The sequence below is a fragment of the Hemitrygon akajei genome, unplaced genomic scaffold (assembly GCF_048418815.1).
Source record: "Hemitrygon akajei unplaced genomic scaffold, sHemAka1.3 Scf000139, whole genome shotgun sequence".
NCBI lineage: Eukaryota > Metazoa > Chordata > Chondrichthyes > Myliobatiformes > Dasyatidae > Hemitrygon > Hemitrygon akajei.
In genome coordinates, this window is record NW_027332025.1 from 1,344,670 (window position 1) to 1,372,046 (window position 27,377).

Below are 27,377 nucleotides of genomic sequence, written 5' to 3' on the forward strand. Positions count from 1 at the left end.
TATATACGCATTACACTGTTAAATTCTGTTTATTTCGTTTAATCTTTTATATTTGGAGGAGATACTAAAGAAGAGAGTGGTTTTAACATCGAAACCAGACTCCGTTAGTGATCTGTTGCTGCTGGTACGTAACAATTGCAACAACCCAGCTGTCTGAGGCACAGTCCTTTAAAATTGGTGAAAATGACCCAACACGTTGAAAAGAGGGGGGAAGAAGGAGTTTAACCAACTTCGTCCAGAGCCCTGAAGAACGTCACAACCACAGTGAGCTCATCGTCTTATTCAGCCCGGAGAAAATCATGCAGGGATTTCATGCAGATGTATAAGATGATGAGAGGCATTGGTCGTGTGGATAGCCAGAGGCTTTTTCCCAGAGCTGAAACAGCTAACACGAGGGGGAATAGGTTTAAGCTGCTTGGAAGTAGGTACAGAGGAGATATCAGAGCTAAGATTTTTAAAGCAAAGAGTGGTGTTTGTGTGGAATGCACTGCCAGCGATGGTGGTAGAGGCGGATACAAAAGGGTCTTTTAAGAGACTCTTAGATAGGTACATGGAGCTTAGGAAAATAGGTGGCTATGCTGTAGGCATTTTCTAAGCATTTTCTAAGCATTTTCTAGAGTAGGTTACATGGTGGGCAACCTGTCATCTCAGGGAGAGTGAGAGGGGAACAGCAAGGGTAGATTTTCATATACTGATATGGAACAGAAATATGGGCAGGGACCAGATGGGCCGAGTGGCCTCCCTAGTTTGCTTCGTGAGTGTGGTAGAGACAGTAAGTACCTGAGACATGGGATTTGATAGAGAGCTGATTTATCTTTCACAGATCCACAATATTAAGCACTAGTCCAGTTTAAGGCTAACATCAGCAGAACAGACTCCTCCAATGCTCAGTAACCAGGGTTCAGTCCTGGGTGCGATGAGCAGCCGCAAGAACTGCAGAATCTGACAGTAACAGTCCCTCATGAACCTGCAGCTGCCTTCAGTCGCCGTGATGGTTAAACATTTAACACAGGACTCCGCCTCTCGCTCATGGACATGTAAGACACAGTCGATTTCTGTCCGCCATTAATCTCTCCCTTTTCAGACTTAAACTTTGAAATTTCAACTTTATTCAGTGGGATCTGTCGAGCAACAGTTATAATTAAGGCCCCGAGAGAAACAGAGGATTCAGGCGCTGCGTTATTTCCATTGGTGCGAAGTGATGTCAATTACTCGTTACACCCAATAGTACAGGCGAAACAGCCGAGAGATCGTCTCCCCCGCTTCCTAGGCGGGATAAACCTCAAAGTAAATGTCCCGCTTTTTGATTTCTTTCCATTTCCCTCCGAGGGAAGTTGGGGGCGCTTCTGAAGCGTCCCCTGCGGCCGGAGTCTGATGTATCGCCGAGAGGTAGGAGGAGAACACTTGGCGAATCGGCTTGTTGCTGACTCCCCGGGGACGGAGGGAATGAACCCAGCAGGGGAAGGAAGGGGGTGCATTTTATTGGAAAGGTGGAATGGTGGCGAGCAAAGGGACTCACCACATTGGGGGTCAAACCGGCAGTCCATTGACCTACAAGTGGGGCCAATGGTCCGAGCAAAGTGGGGGGCGAATGGACCAGTCCAGGGACTTATTGAATGGGGCCGAGTGGCCTTCGTCTGTTCCGGTAGTCGGTCAGTATAAAGTCCCTTCCTGGGCCTGTAAGATGTCCCAGTGGGTGTTGTAGGGACCAATGCTTGGAAACCCAGTTGTTCCCAAACTGTGTCCACTATTTGGCTAAGAGACCAAATACAACATTTCAAAATCAGTTATTGACACAAAATGCATCTTCATAGAAACCGTACAGCACAATTCAGGCACTTCAGCCCACAATGCTGTGCCGAACAAGTCCTTAACTTAGAAATTACCTAGGGTTACCCATAGCCCTCTAGTTTTCTAAGCTCCATGTACCTGTCCAGGAGTCACTTAAAACATCCTATCGGTTCAGCCTCCAACACCGCCCCCGGCAGCTCAATCCACACACTCACCACTCTCTGTGTAAAAAAAAACTTTCCCTCTCATGTTAGCCATTTCAGCCCTGGGAAAAGCCTCTGACTATCCACACGATCAATTCCTCTCATCACCTTATACACCTCTATCAGGTCACCTCTCGTCCTCCATCGCTCCAAAGAGAAAAGGCCGAGTTCACTCAACATATTCTCATAACGCACACTCCCCAATCCAGGCAACATTCTTGTAAATCTTCTCTGCACCCTTTCAATGGTTTCCACATCCTTCCTGTATTGAGGCGACCAGAAATGAGCACAGTACTCCAAGTGGACTCTGAACAGGGTCCTATATAGCTGCAACATTACCTCTTGGCTCTTAAACTCAATCGCACGGTTGATGAAGGCCAATGCACCTTATGCCTTTTTAACCACACAGTCAACCTGCGTAACAGCTTTGAGAGTCCTACGGACTCGGACCCCAAGATCCCGCGGATCCTCTACACTGCCAAGAGTCTTACCATTAATACTATATTCTGCCATCATATTTGACCTAACAAAATGAATGACCTCACACTTATCAGTGTTGAACTCCATTTGTCACTTCTCAGTCCAGTTTTGCATCTTATCAATGTCCTGCTGTAACCCCTGACAGCCCTCCACACTATCAACAACACCCCCCCAAACTTTGAGTCATCAGCAAACTTACTATCCCATCCCTCCACTTCCTTATCCAGGTCATTTATAAAAATCAGGAGGAGTAGAGGTCCCAGAACAGATCCCTGAGGCACACCAGACATACAGACAGATATCCTTTATTGATCCCGAGGGAAATTGGGTTTTGTCACACCAACCAATAATAGTGTAGAAATATAGCAATATAAAACCATAATTAAATAATAATAAGTAAATTATTCCAAGTGGAATAACACTCCGAGGGAGGAGTTGTAAAGTTTGATGGCCACAGGCAGGAATGACTTCCTTTGACGCTCAGTGTTGCATCTCGGTGGAATGAGTCTCTGGCTGAATGTACTTCTGTGCCTAACCAGTACTTTATGGAGTGGATGGGAGTCATCCACTAGTCCACTAGTAATAGACCACTAGTCACCGACCTCCATGCAGAATATGACCCGACTGCAGCTACTCTTTGTCCTCTGTGGCAAGCCAGTTCTGGACCCACAAAGCAATGTCCTCTTGGATCCATTGTCTCCTTACTTTCACAATCGGCCTTGCATGGGGTACCTTGTTAAAGCTCATCTGAAAATCCAAGCAAGCAACATCCACTGCCTCTGCTTTATCTATCTTGCCTGTTATTTCCTCAAATTATTGCAAGTGATTTGTCACACACGATTCCCTGCAAAGGAATTCTGCTGACTTTGTCCTACTTCATCATGCCTCCCCAATTACAGTACCCAAAAAACTCACCCTTAATACACCCGAACATATTCCTGACCACTGAGATCAGACTAACTGTCCTATAATTTCACTGGACAACAATTTTTTTTTCAAAAGTGTTGCTTCCTCAGAATTTTTTTGTTTATGATAAACTGCTTGAAGATGAACACGAATATAATTTAAGACTACTTGTATCACGCAGGAATTTGGAAAAACGACAAATTAACTTTTATTGAACATATTGTCTTTAATTGCATAATGGTGCTGATGCTTTGCAATAGTGCAACCAAGTTAAAAATACTTGGTTAATGATTTCCATTGGTACTCAGTGTCTGAGGCTTCTCGCTTAAGTGTCCAACACTAATTTGCAGCATTGCTGGATTCAGTTGCCCTGGTATCTTTTCTCCATGACCGCAGTGTCCTGGTGAAAACTTTCACCATGCTCATCACTAACAGCACCAAGATTTGCAGGGAAGAAGTCCAAATGTGAATGCAGAAAATGAATCTTTAGTGACACGTTGCATTTCATGGTTTTATATGCTTGAAGCATGGTTTCAACCAGCTGCATGAAGCTTGGTGCTCTGTTGATGCCGAGAAAATTTCAACAACTTCCTTGAATACCTTCCATGTCGTTTTCTCCAGTCCCACTAGAAATTCTTCAAATTGCCTGTCATTGATGACCTGTTTGATTTGTGGACCAATAAAAATGCTTATTCTGGGAAGCATCCGTCTCAAATATCAAAATCCTTAATAGAATTTTTTGTGCCTGGTGATAGCAAATTCCATCCTTACAGTCCTGAACCCAATAATTATTACTGAAACCTGTCCTGCCTTGCAGCAGCCGCGCCGGCTAAGTATGCCCAAGAATGCCTGAACAAGATAGGAAACTTTCCAGCTTACATTGCAGGTAACATTTTAATTGACCTGAATTATGAATTGAAATAATAAACATAAGTGATTTCAAAAAATGGTGCGTGATAGGGAAATTCCATGGTGATTTTCATGATCAGTAGCCCAAAATTCATAAGATACACCTAAAGGTTTTCAGGAAGCAAAACCTTTGTTGTCCATTGTTTTTTTTTTCTTCTGCCTCCCTCTCTTCTTAAAGAGTGGAGTGACATTGGCAAGTTTCTAGTCCGCCAAAAACCATTCCAACATCTAGTGATTTCTGATAGATCATTACTCATCACTTGAAGAGAAAACTAAGGGGGAACTTCTTCATTCAGAGGTGGGGAGAGTGTGCACCGAGCTGCCAGAGCAAGTGGCAGGGACGATTGTAATCTTTAAGAGAAATTTGCTTAGGTCACTGGATGAGAAGGATATGGAGGTCTATGGTCCAGGTGGAAGTTGTTGGAACTCGGCAGATTAATGTTTTGGCACGGACTACTTTGGCTGAAAGGGGTTTGCCTGGGTTGTAGTGTTCTTTGACTCTAATGCCTTCACAGACTCTTCAGCTACCTCTTTCTGAACCCTGGGGTGTACACCTTCTGGTCCAGGAGTCTTATCTACCTTCAGGCCTTTCAGCTTCAAAAACACCTTCTCTCCTTGGTAAAAGCATGTATCCTCACTTCTGTCCCAGATACTGCTGAATGTTTGGCATTTATGCAATAAATTTAATGACACAATTGTAGTGGGTGACTTCAATCTGCAGGAGAATGGGGAAAGTCAGATTTGTGTCCGATCGCAAGAGATGGAATGTGTACAAAATGGCTTTTTAGAGCAGCTGATGGTTGAGCCTACTCAGGGAACTGCTATCTTAGTTTTGTGTTTTTTAATAACCCAGATCTTATTAGGGAGGATAATGTAAAGGAACCATTAGAAGGCAGTGATCTTAATTTGATTGAATTCCCACTGCAACTTGTGAGGGAGAAGCATAGGTCACATGCGGAGTATGGCAATGGAATAAAGTGTATTACAGAGGCATGAGAGAGGTGATTCCCCAGGTGGCTGACGTCTCTGAGAATAGTTCATAACGTACAGGATAGATATGTCTGGCAGAAGTAGTTCTCAAACAGCAGGGCTAGACTACCACGGCTGACAAAGGAAGTTAAGGACTGTATAAAAGCCAAGGAAAGTGCATATAATGTAGCAAAAGTGAGTAGGAAGTTAGATAATTGGGTTTCTTTTAAAATCCAGCACCAGGCAACTGAAAAAAAAGCAGATTATAGTCCAGTTAGCCTAACCTCAGTGGCTGGGAAAGCATTTGAGTCTAATATAACAGTTGAGGTTTTGGGGTACGAGGAGACTAATAATAAAATAAGTCAAAGCCAGCATAGCTTCTGTACAGGGAAACCTTGCCTGACAAGTCTGTTACAGATCTTTGAGGAAGTCATAAGGAGGATGGACAAACGAGAGGCAGTGGATATCATTTACTTGGATTTTCAGAAGGCATCTGATAAGGTGTCACACATGAGACTGCTTAACAGGATAAAAATCAGAGGAAATACTAGCATGGACAGACGAATGGCTAACAGCCAAGAGGCAGCGAGTGGGAATAAAAGGGGCCTTTTCTGGTTGGCTAGCAGTGACTAGTGGTCTACAGGGGTCAGTATTCGGACTGCTACTTTTCAAATAGTTTGTCAATGAGTTGGATAATGGAACTGATGGCTTTGTGGCAAGGTTTGTGGATGATACAAAGATAGGTGGAGGCGTTGGTAGTGCTGAGGAAGTAATCCGATTGCAGCAGGACACAGACAAATTTCAAGAACGGGCAAAAAAGTGGCAGATGGAATACAATACTGGGAAATGTACGATAATGCATTTTGGCAAAAGGAACAATAGTGAACTATTATCTGATTGGGGAAAAGGTTCAAACAACAGAAGTACAGAAGGAAATATGAATCCTCGGGCAAGACTCCCAGAAGGTTAATTTACAGGTTGAGCCTATGGTAAAGAAGGCAAATGCAATGCTGGCATTTATTTAAAGTGAAGTAGAATCTATAAGCAAGGAGATGATGCTGGTACTTTATAAGATACTACTTAGGCCGCACTGAGAGTATTTGGGATGCATATCTCAGAAAAGGTGTGTTGTTGTTGGAGAGAGTCCAGAGGGTGTTCAAGAAGATGATTCCGGTAATAAAGGGGTTAAGATATGAGGAGCGTTTGCCAGCCTTGGGGCTGTACTCCTGCACTGACATATGTTTAATAAATGTGAGTGGTGTGGGGTAAATCTCACTGAAACCTACCGAATGTGGAAAGGTCTGGATCGGGTGGATGAGGAGAGGACTTTTCGTATGGTGGGGGTAGCCATAACAGAGGGCACAGCCTCCAAACTGAGGAGCGACCTTTCAGAGTAGTTAAGGAGGATTTTGTTTAGTCAGACAGCAGTGAACATCTGGAATTCACTGACACAGATGGCGGTGGGAGCCAAATCCGTGGGTACATTTAAGGCAGAAGCTAATAGTTTGCTGATCAATCAGGGCATTACAGGATATGCAAGGAGGAAGGTGCGTGGGGTTGAGTGAGAACCGGGATCAACCATGATAGAATGGCAGAGCAGACTTGATGGGCTGAATGGCCTAATTCTGCTCCTATGTCTTATGGTCTTATACTGCTAGTGTTTTAAACAGTGAAGATTGACACAAAATACTTATTACATTCGACCGCTATTTCTTTGCTCTATTACTAACTCACCAACATCATCTTCCAGCGGTACAATATCAACTCTTGCCTCTCTTTGACTCTTTATGTATCTGAACAACTTTTGATACTTGATATTATTGGCTCACTTACCTTAATTTTTCATCTTGTCTCTCCAGTGTTTTTTTTTAGTTGTCTCCTGTTGGTTATCTAAAAGCTTTCCAATCCTCTAACTTCCCTCTGTTTTCTTGCTGTATTCTTCTGTCAATAGATAAAACCATTCCCAACACACGCATATTCCTCGACCAGTGGATCACCTCTCCACAGGTATTGTTTGCGTCATTAGTCAGACAAACAGAAGATTTTCTCTGTCTATCAGCTTCCAAGCATTGCTACTCTGTCATTCTTTGCCATGCCCCGCTGCTGATTCCCTACTCCTCATCGTACATTCGTACCCTGACCATCGTCCAGAGCCCCAAACTCTGCCCTGAAAATGACCCATAATGTGGAAATGAGCCCTGAATAAGGAGGTTAACCCTCAATGTCATTCTTCCTCAGCCCAGAGATTTGAGGGGCGAAGAACATCTCTGACAGAACTGCAGGCAGCTCGACTTCTTCAGTCTGCAGAAAATTCAAGGGAAACCTCTTCACCCACAGAGTGGTGACTGTTTGGATCCCAACACCACAGGGAGAGCAGGAGATGAACAACAGGGAAGGATTTAAAAGTACTGTGATGGAACAGAATAACTGGCAGGGTCCAGCAAGCCTGAGTTGACTCTCTACTGTACACTAGGTGTGTTATAAATTCGCTAAGTACCGGAGACAGAGTTTAATATAGAACTGATTTATTTGTCACATATCCAGAGTATTAAACTTCAGTCCAATTAAAGGTGAATGTGCAGCAGAAGAAACTCCTCCCATGCCCAGTGACCAGGGTGCAGAACTGGGTGTGGTGAGCAGCAGCAATAATTGCAGAGTTCAGCACCGACAGTCACTCTCGAAATTGCATTCTGCAATGGTGATGGACAAATATCCAGCATGCAGCTTATCGAAACTTTCTCCCCAGTGTGAACCCTGTAATGTATCACAAGGTTAGATTACTGAGTGAATCCTTCCCCACATTGACAGCAGGTGAATGGCCTCTCCCCTGTGTGAACTCAATGATGCACATTTGGTGGAGATAGCTGAGAGAATCTCTTCCCAAAGTCTGAGCAGGTGAACGGCCTCTTCCCAGTGTGAATTGACTGGTGTCTCAGTAGGTGAGATGACTGAGTGAATCCCTTCCCACAGTCTGAGCAGGTGAATGGCCTCTCTCCAGTGTGAATTCGCTGATGTACCTTCAGTGTGGATGACTGAGTGAATCCCTTCCCACAGTCTGAACAGGTAAAAGGCCTCTCTCCGGTGTGAACTGACTTGTGTTTTTGTAAATCAGATGATGAAGTGAATCCCTTCCCACAGTCTGAGCAGGTGAATGGCCAGTCCCCAGTGTGAGCTGACAGGTGTGCCAGTAGTTCCGATGACTGAGTAAATCCTTTCCCACATTCTGAGCAGATGAAGGGCCGCTCCCCAGTGTGAACTCGCTGGTGTGCAAGTAGGATAGATGATCGAGTGAATCCCTTTCCACAGTCTGAACAAATGAATGGCCTCACCCCAGTGTGAACTTGTTGGTGACACTGTAGGTTGTATAAATGAGTGAATCCCTTCCCACAGTCTGAGCAGGTGAATGGCCGCTCCCCAGTGTGAACTGACTGGTGTGCCAGTAGGTGAGATGACTGAGTGAATCCCTTCTGACAGTCTGAGCAGGTGAATGGCCTCTCACCAGTGTGAACTCGCTGGTGTAACTTGAGTTGGGATGAGTAGGTGAATCTCTTCCCACAGTCTGAGCAGGTAAATGGCCGCTCCTTGGTGTGAACCTGCTGGTGAGCCATTAGGTCAGATGACCGAGTGAATCCTTCCACAAAAAATCAGCAGATGACCAGCCTCTGCCCAGTGTGAACTGACTGGTGTGTCCACAGATGGGATGACTGACTGAATCCCTTCCCAAACACAGAACAGGTGAATGGCCTTGCCCAGTGTGAACTTGCTGATGTAACTTCAGTTGAGATTAACGAGTGAATCCATTCCCACTGTCTGAGCAGGTGAATGGCCTCTCCCCTGTGTAAAATGACAGACGCGCCAGTTGGTCAGATGACTGAGTGAACCCCTCCCGACAGTCTGAGCAGGAAGGATGGTTGATTGAATCCCTTGCTCCTTAAATATCTAGACAGAGACAGCGCAACTGGTGTGTTGCGTTTGAATTCCCATAGACAAATTCCTTGTCGATTTTAACCTGTAAAAAGATTTAAAAATCCATCAGTGGGTGAAGGAGAATATTTGAGATTATATCACTTGAGTTGCCAAGGTGTGATCTGACATCACACTGTTACAGTGAGGTTCAACCCAAGTTGGAGAGAGAAATCACCTTCTAACTCTACACAGTGCTGGTGTCTGGAATGACCCTCAAACTCTCTGATGCTCTATAAGAATGGGGCATTTCTGGAATCTCCAATCTGAGACTTGGCTCTGTTTGACTCTGTCCATTCACATTATTCCCTGTTCCCACTGAGCTGCAAGGATGCCTGGCCCCACTGTAACAGAAACCCTCTCATGCAAATAGCCTTTGCTGATGTGCAGCTAGGGTTTTCCTTTATGTAATGTTAATTTAAAGTGCCACAGTTTCAATGCCATGTCAATATCTCCTGACCTGGCTGGTGGCGTAGTGGCATCAGTGCCAGACTTCGGGACGAAAGGTCCTGAGTTCGAATCCAGCCGGCTCCCCTGCACGCTTTCCATCCGTGCTGGGTTACCAGCTGGTGATCTCTTTGGAACCTCACCCGGCAGAAGGCAATGGCATACTTGCCTCGTATGTGGTTGCCCATGACGTCAGAGAGGCATGGAGGGAAATCGTCCGCTAACCGGAGAGACTCCGGAATTGAGGTACCTTTCCTTAAATATCTCCTACTCAAGATGTATGGTTGGTCTGCGCAGCTGTTAAAATGAATTTGAGTGAATATTAGTATTATTTAAGGTTCTGTCACAGTCATGGAAAAGTACAACACAGAAATAGGCCTTTTGGCCCATCTAGTTTGTGTTGAACTATTTAAACTTTCTACTCCTGTACCCCTACCATCCAGGTACCTACACAAACCTCTTAAATGTTGAAATCGAGCTCGTTTGCACCACTTGTGCTGGCTGCTCATTCCACACCCAGATTACCGGCTGTGTGAAGAAGTTTCCCCTCATGTTCCCCTTAACATTTCACCTTTCACCCTTAACCCATGGCTTCTGGTTGTAGTCCCACCCCATCTCAGTGGTAAAAGCCAGCTTCCATTTACCGTATCTATAAACCTCTAAATAGTCATATAACTGCATCAAATCTCCCCTCAATCTTCTACGTTCCCTGACCTGTTCAATCTCTCCTTATAACCCAAGTCCTCCAGACCTGGCAACACCCTTGTGAATTTTCTCTGAACTCTTTCAAAGTCTTTATATCTTTCCTGTAGGTTGCTGACCAAAACTGCACACAATACTCCAAATTAGGCCTCACCAATGTCTTGTACAAAGTCAACATAACATACCATTCAGTACTTTGGTTTATGAAGGACTATGTGACAAAATCATTCTTTCTGTCCCTATCAAACTGTGACACCACTTTCAGTGAAATATAGACCTGTATTCCCAGATCCCATTCTTTAACAACACTCCTCCATGTCCGACCAGTCACTGTGTAAGACCCACCCTGGTAGGTCCCACCAACATGCAACACCTCGCACTTGTCTGCATTGAATTCCGTTTTCCATTTCTCAAGCCATATTTCCACCTGGTCCAGTTTGCACTGCAAGCCATGATAGTCTTCTCACAGTCCGCTGAATCCCCAGTCTCGGTTTCATCCACAAATTTGCTGATCCCTAACCATCTTATCATCCAGGTTACTGATATAGATGACAAACAACAACAGATCCAGCACTGATCACTGTGGCTCACCACTAGTCACAGGCCTCCAGTCAGAGAGGCAACCATCTGCTACCACACTCTGGCTTCTCCCAAAGACAGTGTCTCATCTAATTTACTATCTCATCTTGAATGCTGAATGACTGAGCCTTCTTGACATCAGCTGCCTTGCCTTCATCCGCTTTCCTGATAACTTCCTTGAGAGACTCTATAAGACTGGTTAGACATGACCTACCATGCACAAAGCCATGCTCTCTATCCTTAATCAGTCCACATCGATCCAAATACTTATATATCTGGTTCCTGCACATATGTTCTAATAACTTTCCCACTACTGATCTCAAGCTCACTAACGTAACATTTTCTCGTTTCTCCTTAGAGCCCCTCTTGAACAGTGGAACAACATTGTCTGTCCTCCAATCCTCCAGTACCTCACCTGTCACTAAGGATTATTTCAATATCTTTGCTTGGACCCCGACAATTTCTGCACTTCTCTTCCGCAGGGTCCTAGGGAACAACTTGTCAGGCCCTGGGGATTTATCCACGCTAATTTGCCTTAAGACAGCAAACACCTCCACCTCTGTAATCTGTACAGGGTCCATGAAGTTGATGCTGCCTTGCCTCACCTCTGTAGACTCTGTGTCCATCTCCTGAGAAAATACGGATGCAAAACAACTATTTAAAACCTCCGCCATCTATTTTGTCTCCCGTATAGATTACCATTCTGATCGTACAGAGGGGGCATGTTTCTGCACTGAACGTCTCCATGTTTCTGTGACAGAGAAGCTGGCCAAACTTGACTGGAAGGGGAATCTGGTAGGAATGACGACGGAGCAGCAATGGCTGGAGTTTCTGGGAGCAACTCGGGAGGTGAGTGATAGACACATCCCAAAGAAGTGGAAGCATTGGAAAGGCAGGAGGACACAACCATGAAATGAGATGCCAAAGCCAACATAAAAGCCAAAGGGAGGGCAAATAATAGAGCAAAAACATTGGGAGGCTTTTAGAAACCAACAGAAGACAACTAAAGAAAGTCAGATGAGCTCAGGGTGTGGAATAATGATATTGTCGTCAGTAATGCATCTTGGTAGCACCCAACAGCCTGAGGAATTTAGAGGAACAAAATATCTGGGGCCTCGATATCTCTTCAAAGCAAAGATTCCCTGCACCAGTTACCTTTCAACTTTTATTTTGGTAGGTACATACAAACTCTACACCCTTAAATTTTCACATCTGAAGAACTCCCACTCACCAAGTACTACTTTGCCAGAAAACAGCCTGTCCCAATCCACACTTGTCAAATCCTTGCATATACCATAAAAATTGATCTTGCTCCAATTTAGAATCTCAAGAGTGGTCCAGGCCTCTGTTTTTCCGTACTTACTTGGAATCTCATGGCATTATGATCACTAATTTCTTTCACCAGCCCTGGATCGTTTCCCAACAGCTTATTACACACTTCTACGCCGGATGTTTTACGTACTGATTAAGGCTCATTTGACAAACTCTACCTCATCTAGTCCTTTTACAGTATGGGAGTCCCAGTCAATATATGGAAAGTTAAAATCACTTACTATATCAACTTTTGTTTCTTGGAATAGTCTGTGAACTGTCTACAAATTTGTTCCTCTAAATCCCTCAGACTGTTGGGAGCAACCAATTCCCAGTAATGCCTACGATATCATAATTCCATGCCCTGGGCTCATCTGGCTTTGCTACGATGCTTCTTGCATCATGATTTCCACAGCTCAACACATTCATCGCACCATGCTCAAGCACGTACAGAGGGATGGTCTGACGGAACATGGAGTTAAATGTGTTGAAAGAATAAGTAAATTTAGGAAGGACAACAAAATTCCAGGGGCGTATAGCCCGATGGGATTTCGGGGAGCTGGGTTAAGCACAATAGGTAGCGATTCAAACAGAGAGAGGAGAAATGGGCTAAAAATTCTATATCTGAATGCACGAAGCATCAGCAATAAGGCGGATGAGCTTGAAGCCCAGGTGCGAATGGGTAACTGTGATGTTGTTGGGATAACGGAGACATGGCTGCAGGGAGATCAGACCTGGGAAATGAATGTACAAGAGTATACATGCTATCGTAGGGACAGAAATGTGGGCAGAGGGGGTGGGGTGGCCCTGTTGGTGAGGAATGAGATTCAGTCCTTTGCAAGGGGGGACATAGGGTCAGGAGAAGTAGAGTCTGTGTGGATAGAACTGTGGAACAGTAAGGGCAAAAGGACCCAAATGGGTGTTGTCTACAGGCCACCAAACAGTAGCATGGATATTGGGTGCAAGTTGAATAGGGAGTTAACATTGGCATGTGGCAAAGGTAATGTCGCAGTAGTTATGGGGGATTTCAACATGCAGGTGAACTGGGAGAATCAGGTTGGTGCTGGACCCCAGGACAGGGAGTTTGTAGAATGCCTATGGGATGCATTCTTGGAACAGCTTGTACGAGAGCCGACCAGGGACAAGACTATTCTGGATTTAGTGTTATGTAATGAACAGGATTTGATAAGCGATCTCGCAGTAAAGGAGCCATTAGGAAGTAGTGATCACAATATGATCAGCTTTTATCTGCAATTTGAGAAGGATAAAGGCAGCTCTGAGGTGTCGGTGTTGCAGATGAACAGGGGAAACTATGGAGCCATGAGGGAGGAGCTGGCCAAAGTTGACTGGACGGATAGCCTAGCAGAAAAGACAGTGGGACAGCAATGGCAGGTATTCTTGGGAATAATGCACAAGGTGCAAAATCAGTTCATCCCCCAGAGAAGGAAGGATTCAAAGGGGGGAAAGGGGCCACAGTGGTTGACAAAGGAAGTCAGAGATTGCATAGCATTAAAAAAAAAGGAAATATGACAGAGCTAAGGTGAGTGGGAGGACAGATGATTGGGAAGTGTTTAAGGAACAACAGAACTTAACTAAAAAGACAATACGGGGAGAAAAAATGAGGTACGAACGCAAGCTAGCCAGGGATAAAAAAGGAAGATAGCAGAAGCTTTTTTAGGTATGTGAAGAGAAAGAAGATAGTTAAGAACAACGTTGGGCCCTTGAAGAATGAATTGGGTAAAATTGTTATGGGAAACAGAGAAATGGCAGAAGAATTTAATGAGTACTTTAGATCTGTTTTCACTAAGGAAGACACAAGCAATCTCCCAGATGTATGGATGGGCCAAGGACATAGGGTAACAGAGGAAATGAAACAGATTGACATTCGGAAGGAAACAGTGATGAGAAGACTGATGGGACTGAAGGCTGACAAATCCCCAGGTCCAGCTGGTCTGCACCCTAGGGTACTAAAGGAGGTGGCCCTGGAAATTGCGGATGCATTGGTAATCATTTTCCAATGTTCCTTAGATTCAGGATCAGTCCCTGAGGATTGGAGAATTGCTAATGTTATCCCACTTTTTAAGAAAAGAGGGAGGGAGAAAACAGAGAACTATCAACCTGTCAGCTTGACATCGGTGGTGGGAAAGATGCTAGAGTCCATTATTAAGGATGAAATAGTGGCATATCTAGATAGCAGTGATAGGATTGGGCCGAGCCAGCATGGATTTACCAAGGGTAAATCATGCTTGACTAATCTGTTGGAGTTTTTCGAGGATGTAACCAGGAAGTTAGATGGGGGAGATCCAGTGGATGTAGTGTACCTCGATTTTCAGAAGGCATTTGATAAGGTCCCACATAGGAGATTGGTGGGTAAAATCAAAGCTCAGGGCATCGGGGGGAAGGCATTGACATGGATAGAAAACTGGTTGGCAGATAGAAAGCAAAGGGTAGCGGTGAATGGGTGTTTCTTGGAATGGCAGGTGGTGACTAGTGGGGTGCCACAGGGCTTGGTATTGGGACCACAGCTGTTTACCATTTATGTTAATGATTTGGATGAAGGCATAGAAAATAACATCAGCAAATTTGCTGATGATACTAAGCTGGGTGGCAGTGTAACATGTGATGAGGATGTTAGAAGAATTCAGGGTGGCTTGAATAGGCTGGGTGAGTGGGCAGATACTTGGCGGATGGCGTTTAATGTGAATAAGTGTGAGGTTATCCACTTTGAGAGTAAGAATAGGAAGGCAGATTATTATCTGAATGGTGTAGAGTTGGGTAAGGGAGAAATACAAAGAGATCTCGGGGTCCTTGTTCATCAGTCACTGAAGGTGAATGAGCAAGTGCAGCAGGCAGTGAAGAAGGCTAATGGAATGTTGGCCTTTATTACAAAGGGAATTGAGTACAAGAGCAAGGAAATCCTCTTGCATTTGTACAGAGCCCTAGTGAGACCACACCTGGAGTATTGTGTACAGTTTTGGTCTCCAGGGTTAAGGAAGGACATCCTGGCTGTAGAGGAAGTGCAGCGTAGATTCACAAGGTTAATTCCTGGGATGACTGGACTGTCTTACGCAGAGAGGTTAGAGAGACTGGGCTTGTACACGCTGGAATTAAGGAGATTGCGAGGGGATCTGATTGAAACATATAAGATTATTAAGGGATTGGACAAGATAGAGGCAGGAAATATGTTCCAGATGCTGGGAGAGTCCAGTACAGGAGGGCATGATTTGAGAATAAGGGGTAGGTCATTTAGGACAGAGTTAAGGAATAACTTCTTCTCCCAGAGAGTTGTGGGGGTCTGGAATGCACTGCCTCGGAAGGTAGTGGAGTCCAATTCTCTGGATGCTTTCAAGAAGGAGCTAGATAGGTATCTTATGGATAGGGGAATCAAGGGATAGGGGGACAAGGCAGGAACCGGGTATTGACAGTAATTGATCAGCCATGATCTCAAAATGGCAATGCAGGCTCAAAGGGCCGAATGGTCTACTTCTGCACCTATTGTCTAATTGATTGCTGACTCTGTCTGAGGTCTCAACAACATCTGTCTGGCGTGAAGAAAACAACCTCTCCCTCAATGTCAGAAAAACCTCTAATGCTGAATTTTGTGGTGAGGACGCAGGAAAGGTTTTCTTCTGATGACTCTTCCATGAAGGTCATATTTGTGCAGGTGTCACTGCACAGTAGAACAGTGCACCACCACTCCAGAGGCTGCTAAATCTTCCTGAATGTTTTTTTTTTACAGTCAAACAGGGCTTTTGATTTGCCTTTCCAGCAATCCTATGAGTAGTTCTCTCAGAAAGTTTTCTTGGTCTTCCAGGCATCAACTTGACCTCCACCGTTCCTGTCAACTGCCATTTCTTAAATACATTACGAACTGAGGAAACGGCTACCTGAAAACACTTTGCTATCTTCTTATAGCCTTCTCCTGCTTTGTGGGCATCATTTATTTTAACTTTCAGAGTGCTAGGCAGCTGCTTAGAGGAGCCCATGGCTGCTGATTGTTGGGACAAGGTTTGAGGAGTCAGGGTATTTATAAAGCTTTGTGATTTGCATAATCTGGCCTGTCCTAACGACGACTGTGAACAAGCCATTGTCCTAACAAGCTAATTCAGGCCTGAGACCTTGGTAAAATTTATCTGAGAGCTCAAATCTCTTGGGCTGCCCAAACTTTTCCATGGTGCTCCTTTCCTTTTTTTTCCCCCACTCTAAAATTGTACAAAACAGAAATAATACAGTAAACTCCTGATGAAGGGTTTCAGCCCGAAACGTTGTCACTACCTCCTCCCATAGATGCTGTCTGGCCTGCTGAGTTCTGCCAGCATTTTGTGTTTTTAATAATACACTAATCTTGCTTAAAATGTTGAAAATAATGTTTTGTCTTTAATTTTATGACTTTTGGAGACCAGTTCACCTTCTACTCACTTAACTATTCACAGTAACAGGAAGTTTGACCAGTGGTGCCCAGCCGTTTGCATACCACTGTATGGGATGGGGTGGAGAGCGCGGGGTGTGACAGGAGAGAGCGGGAGGAGGAGAAGGACTGACAGAGAGTGAAGAGGGAGAACGCGAGGGGTGAGTGGTAGATTTAGAGGGTGAGAAAGAAGGGAAGACAATGTGGGATACGGGAGCCAGCAGGGAGAGTGTTTGAGAGAGGGGGGAGGGTGGGATGTAGGGAGAGAGATAGAGAGGTTGAGAGCTGGAAATTGAGTTACAGAGTGGCGGAGGTGAGTGAGTGAGAGAGACAAGTTTGATTGAGGTGCGTGAGAGAGGAAGAGATGGAGAGGGGAAGACAGGGTGACAGAGATTGAGAGTGAGGTGGCGGGTGATAGGGGTAGGGATAGGGATTGTGGGATGGGAGAGAGAATGGAAGAGTAAGAGAAACAGATGGATAGAAGGGGAGAACGGGAGAGTGTGTGAGAGAAATGAAGAGAGGTATGAGAGAGTGAGGAGATGAAGGAGATGAGAGAGGAGTACGATTTGTTACTAGAGGAGTAGAGAGAGTGGCAAAGGAGAGCGCGAGGAAAGGGACGAAAGAGAGTGGGAGACTGGTCGAGTAGCAGTGTAACTGAGAGGGACAGAGAAGAGGGAAGGGGGAGGGAGAGAGGCGGTGAGGAAGCAAGAAAGGCAAGGAGATGGTATGTATGATTAGAATTGTTAGACTAACTATTCATTCAGTCCCCAGTTGCAGGGTCATTAATCACGTATGTTCACAAGTCACCGAACAAATCCACCGTGGGATTACGGTTCCATGCTGGGAATTATGAGTGTGAGGGCAGCTTGCTGTTCTCGGTGTCGGATGTGGGAGGACTGGAGTCTCCCAGCTTCCCGGACGTTCACATCTGCGCCAGGTGCGCCGAGCTGCAGTTCCTAAGGGACTGTGCCAGGGAACTGGAGCTGCAGCTCGATGACCTTCGTCTGGTCAGGGAGAGTGAGGAGGTGATGGAGAGGAGTTACGGGCAGGTGGTCACACCAGGGTCATGGGAGGCAGACAGGTGGGTCATGGCTAGGAGGGGGAAGGGGAAGAGTCAGGTACTAGAGAGTACCCCAGTGGCTGTATCCCTTGACAATAAGTACTCCTGTTTGAGTACTGTTGGGGGGGGGGAGCAGCCTACCTGGGGGAAGCAACAGCGGCCATGCCTCCGGCACAGAGTCCGGCCCTGTAACTCAGAAGGGTAGGGAAAGGAAGAGGAAGGCAGTAGCAATAGGGGACTCAATAGTTAAGGAGTCAGATAGGCGATTCTGTGTACGCAGTCAGGAGACCCGGATGGTAGTTTGCCTCCCTGGTGCCATGGATGTTTCTGATCACGTTCATGATATCCTGAAGGGGGAGGGTGAGGAGCCAGAGGTCGTGGTACATATAGGTACCAATGACATAGTTAGGAAAAGGGAAGAGGTCCTGAAAGGAGAATATAGGGAGCTAGGAAGGGAGTTGAGAAGAAGGTCCGCAAAGGTAGTAATCTCGGGATTACTGACTGTGCCACGCGGCAGTGACAGTAGTAATGGAATGAGGTGGAGGATAAATGCGTGGCTGAGGGATTGAAGCAGGGGGCAGGGATTCAAGATTCTGGATCATTGGGACCTCTTTTGGGGCAGGTGTGACCTGTACAAAAAGGACGGGTTGCACTTGAAACCTAGGGGGACCAATATCCTGGCGGGGGGATCTGTGAAGGCTACTGGGGAGACATTAAACTAGAATGGTTGGGGGGGGGGGGTGGGAATCAAATTGAAGAGACTAGGAGACAGGAGGTTAGTTCACAAATAGAGAAAGCTTGTAGACAGTGTGAGGAAATCTAGGAATAATGGTGCATATTTCCCTGAAGGTGGAATCTCATGTGGTGGTGAAGAAAGCTTTTGGTATGCTGGCCTTTATAAATCAGAGCATTGAGTACAGGAGTTGGGATGTAATGTTAAATTTGTACAAGGCATCGGTGAGGCCAGATTTGGAGTAATGTGTACAGTTCTGGTCACCAAATTATACAAAAGATGTCAACAGAGTACAGAGATTTACTAGAATGTTACCTGGGTTTCAGCACCTAAGTTACAGAGAAAGGTTGAGCAAGTTAGGACTTTATTCTTTGGAGCGTAGAAGGTTGAAGGGGACTTGATAGAGGTATTTAAAATGATGTGGGGATTGATAGAGTTGACGTGGATAGGCTTTTTCCATTGATTGTAGGGAAGATTCAAACAAGAGGACAATGAGTTGAGAGTTAAGGGGCAAAAGTTTAGGGGTAACACGAGGGGTAACTTCTTTACTCAGAGAGTGGTAACTGTGTGGAACGAGCTTCCAGTGGAAGCGGTAGAGACAGGTTCGATCTTGACATTTAAAAAAATTGGATAGGTATACAGACAGGAAAGGAATGGAGGATTATGGGCTGACTGCTGGTCGGTGGGACTAGGTGAGAGTAAGCGTTCGGCACGGACTAGAAGGGCCGAGATGGCCTGTTTCCGTGCTATAATCATTATGTGGTTTTACCGTGTACGATTCTGGTCTCCATATCCGACAGCAGGGAGTTTTAACACATACGGGGACCAACTGCCGCTCAACCCCAGCTGATGCTGGTGTTTCTCCTCTTCAGGTGGCGGTGAGGAAGAGGTTAATCTCGGGTTTGTGTAAATCGAGGACCAGTTGCAGTGGGAAAGGGCCGGGCCCGAGCCGGACAGCTGGAGGCTCCGGGCTCTCCAGTCTTGCATCCCTGGTTTTAGTTTTGCACTGAGTCGGGATCGCGGGATCAGTTTGCTCTGGTTCCCCAAGCTGGGAGGGTGGACGTGGGTGAAGGGGGCCTGTCCATGTGTCGGTGTGGGGTGAATGGTCAGAAGGGTGTGGGGCCACTGGCGGGACGGAGGGTGGTTGGGGTACTGTGGGTCATCGGCAGTAACATGACCTGGGTGGATGGGCAAGGGGTAAATTACGTTGTCAGCGAGGGTGGATCTGGTCCAATGAATCAGACAGCTCAGCTCACGTGTCCTTTCAGGAGACCACAATTCTCTCATCATCTTAATCACTGACTAATCTTCCTGTTAACATTGAGTTTGTTACAGAGCCCCAGAGTCTGGGAATGGCTGGGTGGTAGGAGGCAGAGGGTGATGGTGAGAGGCTGTTTCTTGGATTCGAGTCCCGTACTTAGTGACGTTCCCTGAGGTTACGCCCATTGCTACTTGTTTTCTATGTCAATAATCTGGTTGAGAAAGTACAGGGTATGAGTAGAGAGTTTGCAGCAAGTTCAAACAAATACTGTTTTTGAAAGACACTCAGCATAAATACTCCCCTCTCTTCCCCTCTCCCCACTCAGAACTGACCAAAAGCTACATCAGAGGATGCAAGATCTTGAACTGAGTAACCACTGTGAGGGAATGGGAGTGGTTTCAAAGGGCTGGGCTGCTGGAAGCACATTACCAGACCTGGAGTGATTGCAATTGGGTCTGACAGAGGCATAACTGGTTCTTCTGGGCACATTCAGTCTCACTCCAACTATTTCCTACCTTCCTTTGTACAGATATGTAATGTCTAAAGGACCAGTGTTTGAGTAAATGAGACTCACCAAACTTTCTCCTGACTGAATCAATGGAAACCCTGAGTCAGATGGGTTCTCTCCAGTTGGTGCTCTCAGTCCTCGGGCTGGTTCACTTGTTGCTATTCCCTCGTCTTCAGTCGTGGTTTGCCTCCAGTTGAGGTTTTTCTTCCAATAAATCTCTCACCACAGGTCTAACTTTAACCAGAGAGACAATGAAGCACCTTAATAATGAAAAGGAGAACTAAACATTTCTGCGTAATGTTACTAAGAACAAAACTCACTGAAATTTAAACACTGAAGGCAGATTTAACGATCTCAGTGAACAATCTTTTATTATCCCTCACATGTCACAGAATGATATGGGATAAGAAGGAGCCATCATTCAGTCATGGTAAGACATAAGACACAGGAACAGAATTAGGTGATTCGATCCATCTGGTCTGCCACACCACTCAACCATGGCTGATTTTTATTCCAACACCATATTCCTGTCTTCCTCCTGAAAACCTGAAGCTACTTAGCAATCATGAATATATTAATCTCTGTCATAAATATACCCAAATGGCAGCCTCAACCAACCTCTGTGACAACAGATTCCACAGATCAGACATCTTTTGGCCAAAAAAAAAAATTTCTCATCTGAGTTTTAAGGGGAAGCATCTTTATTCTGAGACAGTGCTGTCAGATCACAGACTCCCTGTCTAATGGAAACATCCTCTCCATGTCCACTGTATCCAGGCTTTTCAGCATTCAGTAGGTTTACTTAACCATACATTCCTCCACCACCCCCACCGTCCCTCTGAACTCCGTCGAGCACAGGTCCAGAACCATCAAATGCTCTACTGATCATTCCTGAGATTACTTATGCGCACCTTGTTAGCAACAACTGTACTGAACACATTTCCAGGAATAACAGACAAATTGGTACCAAGATAATTTAAAGGAAAACATTGTGCTTTCTTTACTGTTCTACTATCACATGTGTTGGCGCGTGGCCAAGTGGTTAAGGTGTTGGTCCAGTGATCTGAAGGTTGCTAATTCGAGCCTTGGCTGAGGCTGCGTGTGCGTCCTTGAGCGACGACACCGGTGCCAAGCTGTATGGGTCCTAATGCCCTTCCCTTGGACAACATCGGTGGCGTGGAGAAGGGAGACTTGCAGAGACTCTAACGGAGGCCTACAAACTATCACAGCCATTTTCATTTCCAGGTTAAGACAGGTCCATTTCATGAAATATAAATCAAGAAATAAAAAGAAACTAGAATTATCAGAAATGCTCAGCAGGTAAGGAACAGCTTTGGGAGAGGAACAAACTTGACAATTCAGGTTAATAATGTTTTGTCAGAATGACTTCAAACGTTTTCAGTTTTTAGTGCAGATCTCCAGCAACTTGAGATTCTGCCTGATTTCCACCGAGTGACAGACAGGTGACAGTGAGGGGGGGATTTCCAAACACAGTTTGAACACCAAACTCAGGGTCTATTTCTACTGTTGTAAACACAGAACAGCCCATTTACTCACAGGCTGTCCCTGTGAGGATGGAATGGGAACTCATCCTCTCCTCAGACTGGCAGTCATTACTTCCAAAGGAACTCCAGATACAAACATCTGAACCCAGACCAGAAATACTCGCTCAACACCTCATAAGCCCAAGCAGCTCGATCCCTGGGTCCATTTTACCTGGATGAAAAACTATGATATCCCAGGACCCAACCTCATAGAATCACACTGCTTAATCTGCCACTCACCGACCCTGAGAGTCTCACACATTGTCCCCACATCTCACACTGGGTAGTGCAATCTGGGATTTCCATACAACCAATGTCCAGCTGCTCGAAGAAGGACATCCATCCAGCCCCATCTGTAGAAGCACTAACTAAAGTCAAAGCCAACACACCAACAGTTCTATTTGCCTGGAATGCCGATCACAGGATTAGAGCCCAAGCACCAACTCTCCCAGTACTCTTTGCTGCCAGTAAAATGCTGCGTGTGTCAGCCGGTCACTGTTCATAAACTAGCATCTCCACACCAATGCACAACAGAACTGGGACCTGATGACCCTCCGGCATTCCAGCTAACAATAACCGATTCTGGAAATGACTCAGCGAGGCCGAAGGTACAAAAGAAAACTTCACAATGAAGACAAGGGTTGGAGGAAAGTTTGCTGATATATAACATTGAGGAGGTGGGATACAAGGCGGACTGAGGAAGACCCAGATGGTTGATGTATATCACTGAAACGGGGAGGGGGAGGGGGGGTGAGGAGACTGGACAGAGTTTGAACAAGATGAGCAGATGGAACCAGGTCGGAAAAGGGGTCAAGGACAATCACTGATGGTCCTCCAGCAACACATAGGTACTGAACGAATAGTACATACTATTGTACAAAAGATTCTAAAATGACAGAATTAGCAAAAATAACAAGAACTTTGACAGATATACTTTGACCCTCACCAAAATTTTATCAACACACCGTAGAAAGTTTCCCATCCGGACACTTCACGCTTTGCACGGTAACTACTCTGCCCGTGACTGCGAGGAACTGGTAAAACCTTTGGATCCAGATCAGCACAATCACAGAAACTATTCTCCCCCCTAGACTTCCCAGTCCCTCGGTAAAGCAGGCAGTGAAATCAAAGATCCCCACAACCTGGGTCGTTATCCTTTCTCACCCACCCCAGTCCGGGAGAAGACACAACAGCCATAAAGCTCCAGGACAAATGTGAGGAGCCTCAGGAAACGAGGCGAGTTCGGGAAAGTTAACGGGACTCAGTGGCCGACATCAGATTTCCCAACACAACATGGAGGATGCGTGACCGCCCACCTGGAGATTGTGAACATGCACAAAGAGATTGTTACATCGGTGGTTAAATGGGAGGGGCAAACGGGATCATGTGACCGGTGGGGTCTAACACCCCAGGCACAGACTCCAGCTTCCCAGCACTCTGTGGAAATAAACAGACTTGCCCCTCACATCTCCTCTCACCTTAAATGTGTCAGACATTTCAAACCCCCAGGAAAAATATACCCTCTGTCCACTCTATCTATTCCTCTCGTAATCTTATAAACGTCCATCCAGTCTCACCCCAGCCTGCGCCGCTCTGGAGAAAACAACACAAGTTTGTCCAGCCTCTCGTTATAGCTCATGCCCTCTAATCCAGGCAGTGTCCTGGTAAACCTCTTCTGCGCCCTCTCCAAAGCCCCGACATCGTTCCGAGAATGGGGGCAACCAGAACTGTATGAAACACTCCAGATGTGGGCTAACTAGTTTTACAGAGCTGCAACACAACTTCACAACTTTTGAACTCAGTGCTTCAACTAATAAAGACAACCATGCCATTTGCCTTCTTAACCACCCGATCAATCTGTGCAGTCTCTTTCAGGGAGAGATGAACTTGGAGTCTAAGATCCCTCTGATCATCGACACTGTTCAGGGTTTTGCATTTAACACTGTACTGTCTCATACATTCAGGGCTGCAGTGCTACCAGAGCTCACCGGAGAGCCGCTCCGACACCTCTGTAAAAAAGTCAAAATAAACAAGCGCGGAATTTAACAACCTCGGATATTAAATAGAGGGAATTTTACGGAAGCGAGGGTGTTGGCTGGTGGGGAAAAATACCACTAATAACATTAGGATATTTGATCGTTTTGGTGAAATCCTGGAGCTGTGACTGTTTTTAATTTAGGTATTTGTGAAATTCCTTCTCGCTCGACCCATTGTCCGAGGAAGCTGGGAAATACCTGTACACAAATGTGAGCATTCTTCCGCTCTTTCCAATGGGTACCATTGGATACCAGGAAGGAGCTATATTAAGCACGGAATGAGCATCGAAACCTATGTTTAAGAGTCGAAAATAATGAAACAAAAATTCACTGCTCGCTCATCTTCGGCCTGATTTTGATGAAATATTCAAGGTAATCATCCAAAATCCTCTTCTACACCTGGATAAATTTAGTTTTGTTTTGGAAGCCAAATGGAAAAAAAAAATTCTAGGCTACAAGCTAGTTTTACGTCATTTCATATCATTAGTAGCTGATTAACTCCTTGGCCTCGCTCCACCAACTGTAGTTGATTGAAAAGAGGCTCTTTTTCTCTTTGTGTTGACAGGAAAAAGAGTAATTTAGTGAGGCAATGAACGAGATGAAATGCATTTCCAAACCTCCCAAATGGTTGATCTCCTCCCATTAACATTTGCCACTTCCACAATACAATATTTTCTATTCGTATATTGCGATAATAATTTATGTAAAGATTCAAGCTTCTTTAACTTTTTATATATTTAAACACTGAACAGGATGTACAAAGTTCGAACCATGTAACACCTGACGTCAGAGGATATTTTGAGTATCGACACTCACAGGTACACTTCAATATATTGAGAAAGGGATGGAGTAGTGGACCCAGAATGAAGTGATAAGCAGGTGAGAGGACGTACAAAGACAGAGAGGATGAGAGGGAGTGGGAGGGAGGGGTGTGAGGTAAATTTGTTCACCGGAGGGGGAAATCGATATTCATGCCATCAGGTTGGGTGGGGGCACCCAGACGGAATATAAGTTGCTGATCCTGCACCCTGAGGGTGGCCTCAACTTGGCAAGGGATGGGATGACACGTCGGAACGGGAATGGGAATCGGAATTGAAATGTTTGGACATCGGGAAGTCCCGCTCGGAGTGGATAGTTCAAAGGTTAATTTATTACCAAAGCAGGTATTCATAAATAACGCTGAGTTTTTTTCTTCTCCAGAGAAGCACGAAACAAAGAAAGCATGAAAGTCGTTCAGAGAGAAAAAAAATGAAACTCCCTCCACACCCCCCGCATCAAAAAGGACGGCATCCCGATCATCAACCCCCAAAACCCACCACTCCCGCACAAAAGGGTAGAAAAATATCGACACCCGTTATAAAACATTCCTACCCGACACAACTGCGGAGGAGCCGGTGTCACCAGTGTCGAGGCGACCGCATCGGGAGCAGCGGACACAATGGGCGACCCCGGAAGATTCACAGGTGAAGTGTCGCCTCACCTGGAAGGATGTTTGGACAACGGAGAGAGTTCGGCCGTCCGGCCCTTTCACTGTGACACCCCGAACTCCACATCAAATCCGTCCAAACGAATCTGGGCGAACTTTAATGACCAATAAATATAATTCCTCTCAGCGATCAGCTGTCTGAGTGATTCCCTGACTCTGAGAGGAAGGGGTATCTATGGTCCATACTGTCAGGGTGTTGAGTTTACCAGGAGACAAAGACTGCAGGGACGAGAGGTTTTCTGTTGACTGTGTGTGGACCCCGCTGGCAATTCTGGTGTTGTGACCCGAATCGAGACAAACACCACGCTGCCCATTCCACTAACACGGCACAGCCGGACACATAACAGGGGACTTTACATCTCACAACACTGGATTCCGTGATTAATGTTTTTGTCTCACCGAAAAGTCCATTAACCCTAACCCTGCAATATGGTGTAAAATCCCGCTCCCCATATTAACACGGGTTATACAGACCAAAGAACAAACTGCCGGAGGAACTCAGTGGGTGGGACAGCATCTGTGGAGGGAAATGGACCGTCAACATATCGCGCCGAGACCCTCCCTCTGGACTGAGAGTGGACGGGAAATAGTCAGAGAAAAGAGGTGAGGGGTGGGGATGGGGCAAGAGCTTGGGAGTGAGAGGTGGATCCAGGTGAGGGGGGAGGTGGAAGGTGAAAATAGTGACAAGGGTGGGAGGTGAGTGGTGGGGGCAACACGGGGCTGCAGAAGATGGAAATTAATTCCATAGAGGATGAACAAAGAGGTTAGAGAGTATTTGTTATAGAGAGTGCAATGAAGATTCACCTGACTGATCCCTGGAGCGGTGGGGTCATAACCTGAAGAAAGATCAAATGTGATAACTCTAAATGTCATTTAGAGAGTCGAGGACTGAGAGGTGAACACATCGAAATGCAAAGCATCTTTACCGGTTGAATCAGGGATCCCAGTCTCTGAAAAAGGGAATGGGAATCGAGCCCGTGACTCTGTGACCTGGGGGTGGAGGGAAAGGGATCGGGGTAGATATGGTGTGGAAAAGTAGACATGTATCTGGTGTAAATATGGAATAATGTGGGGAATGCGGCGGATGGGTCGGGCAGTGTGTGAGGGGAGAGGAGCAGAGTCATCGGTTCAGGTCGGAGTCCCTCCACCCGTCACCTGATCCCGTTTCCTGTTCACGTTTTTCTGCAGATCTGCAGCATTTGCGGGTCACTGCTCTACGTGTCCGTGTAGCTTCACCTTTGTCCCCTTCAGACAACGCAGTGAGATCCGGATCAAATAGTTCCACACAATTAGAATAGTTTATTACATTTTTTTCTATTTTTGTACTATATATATACTTATTTTAAATCACAATTGTTAAAATCTTTTGTTAAGAATTAGGTTCTACTGCTACCGCAGAGACAACGAATTTCATGGCATATTCCGGTGCTATTAAACTTGATTCTGATATTAATATGGGAGACCCACCACCGGTCACCTGATTCCATTTACTGCAGATCGTAATGTGAGATTGAAGCATCTTCCATATATTTGCTTTCCACAGAAATGACAACAGGTCAGTTTCCTTCTGTGGTTCCGGAGCAGAAGCTCAGTCTGTCTAATATTTCCACACAATTAAAGTGGGGAATTTGTTTATTCTCATAACGTACTGAGCTACAGTGAAAATCTTGCCTGATGTACCATCCACACAGATCGATACATTACACAGTTTATTGAGCTCATATACAACAAAAAAATAACTAACAAAGCATTATGGCTGCAGAGAAAGTGCAGTGCAGATAGACATATGGTGCAGGGTCACGTCGCGTTGCATTGTGAGGCCGAGTCTATTTTATCTTTCATTTGGCTTATAACTGCAGACAGGAAGCCATCCTTCAGCCTGGTTGTACACCAGGTACACCTTTAAGGCTTTTGTATCTCTCTGCCAATGTGGCAGCGGGTTTGCAGCAAGAATGTCCAGGTTGTGAGGATCTTTGAGTACATAGCCTGCTTTTCCGAGGGAGGGGAAGTGTAGGGAGAGTCCATGGAGTGGAGGCTTGTTTCTCTGATGTTCTCTGCTCTCCAAAGTTCTCTGCAGTTCC

General features: G+C 45.5%; 1 protein-coding gene across 3 annotated transcripts in view; it reads right to left on the bottom strand.

Moving 5' to 3' along the window:
* Positions 1-27,377, bottom strand: part of LOC140723833 (uncharacterized) — a 115,531-nt gene that overhangs the window by 64,631 nt on the left and 23,523 nt on the right. For 2 of the 3 annotated variants that reach the window (XM_073038392.1, XM_073038393.1), the window contains exons 3-4: positions 20,297-20,464; positions 7,828-9,267 (exon numbers count right to left, since the gene is read on the bottom strand). The exons of the other annotated variant lie outside the window; for it this stretch is intronic. In XM_073038392.1, the coding sequence (XP_072894493.1) occupies positions 8,096-8,866 (771 nt within the window). In that variant the 5' untranslated portion in view covers positions 8,867-9,267; positions 20,297-20,464 and the 3' untranslated portion in view covers positions 7,828-8,095. Of the gene's footprint in view, positions 1-7,827; positions 9,268-20,296; positions 20,465-27,377 lie in introns of those variants that run through there. 3 annotated transcript variants of the gene reach the window in all.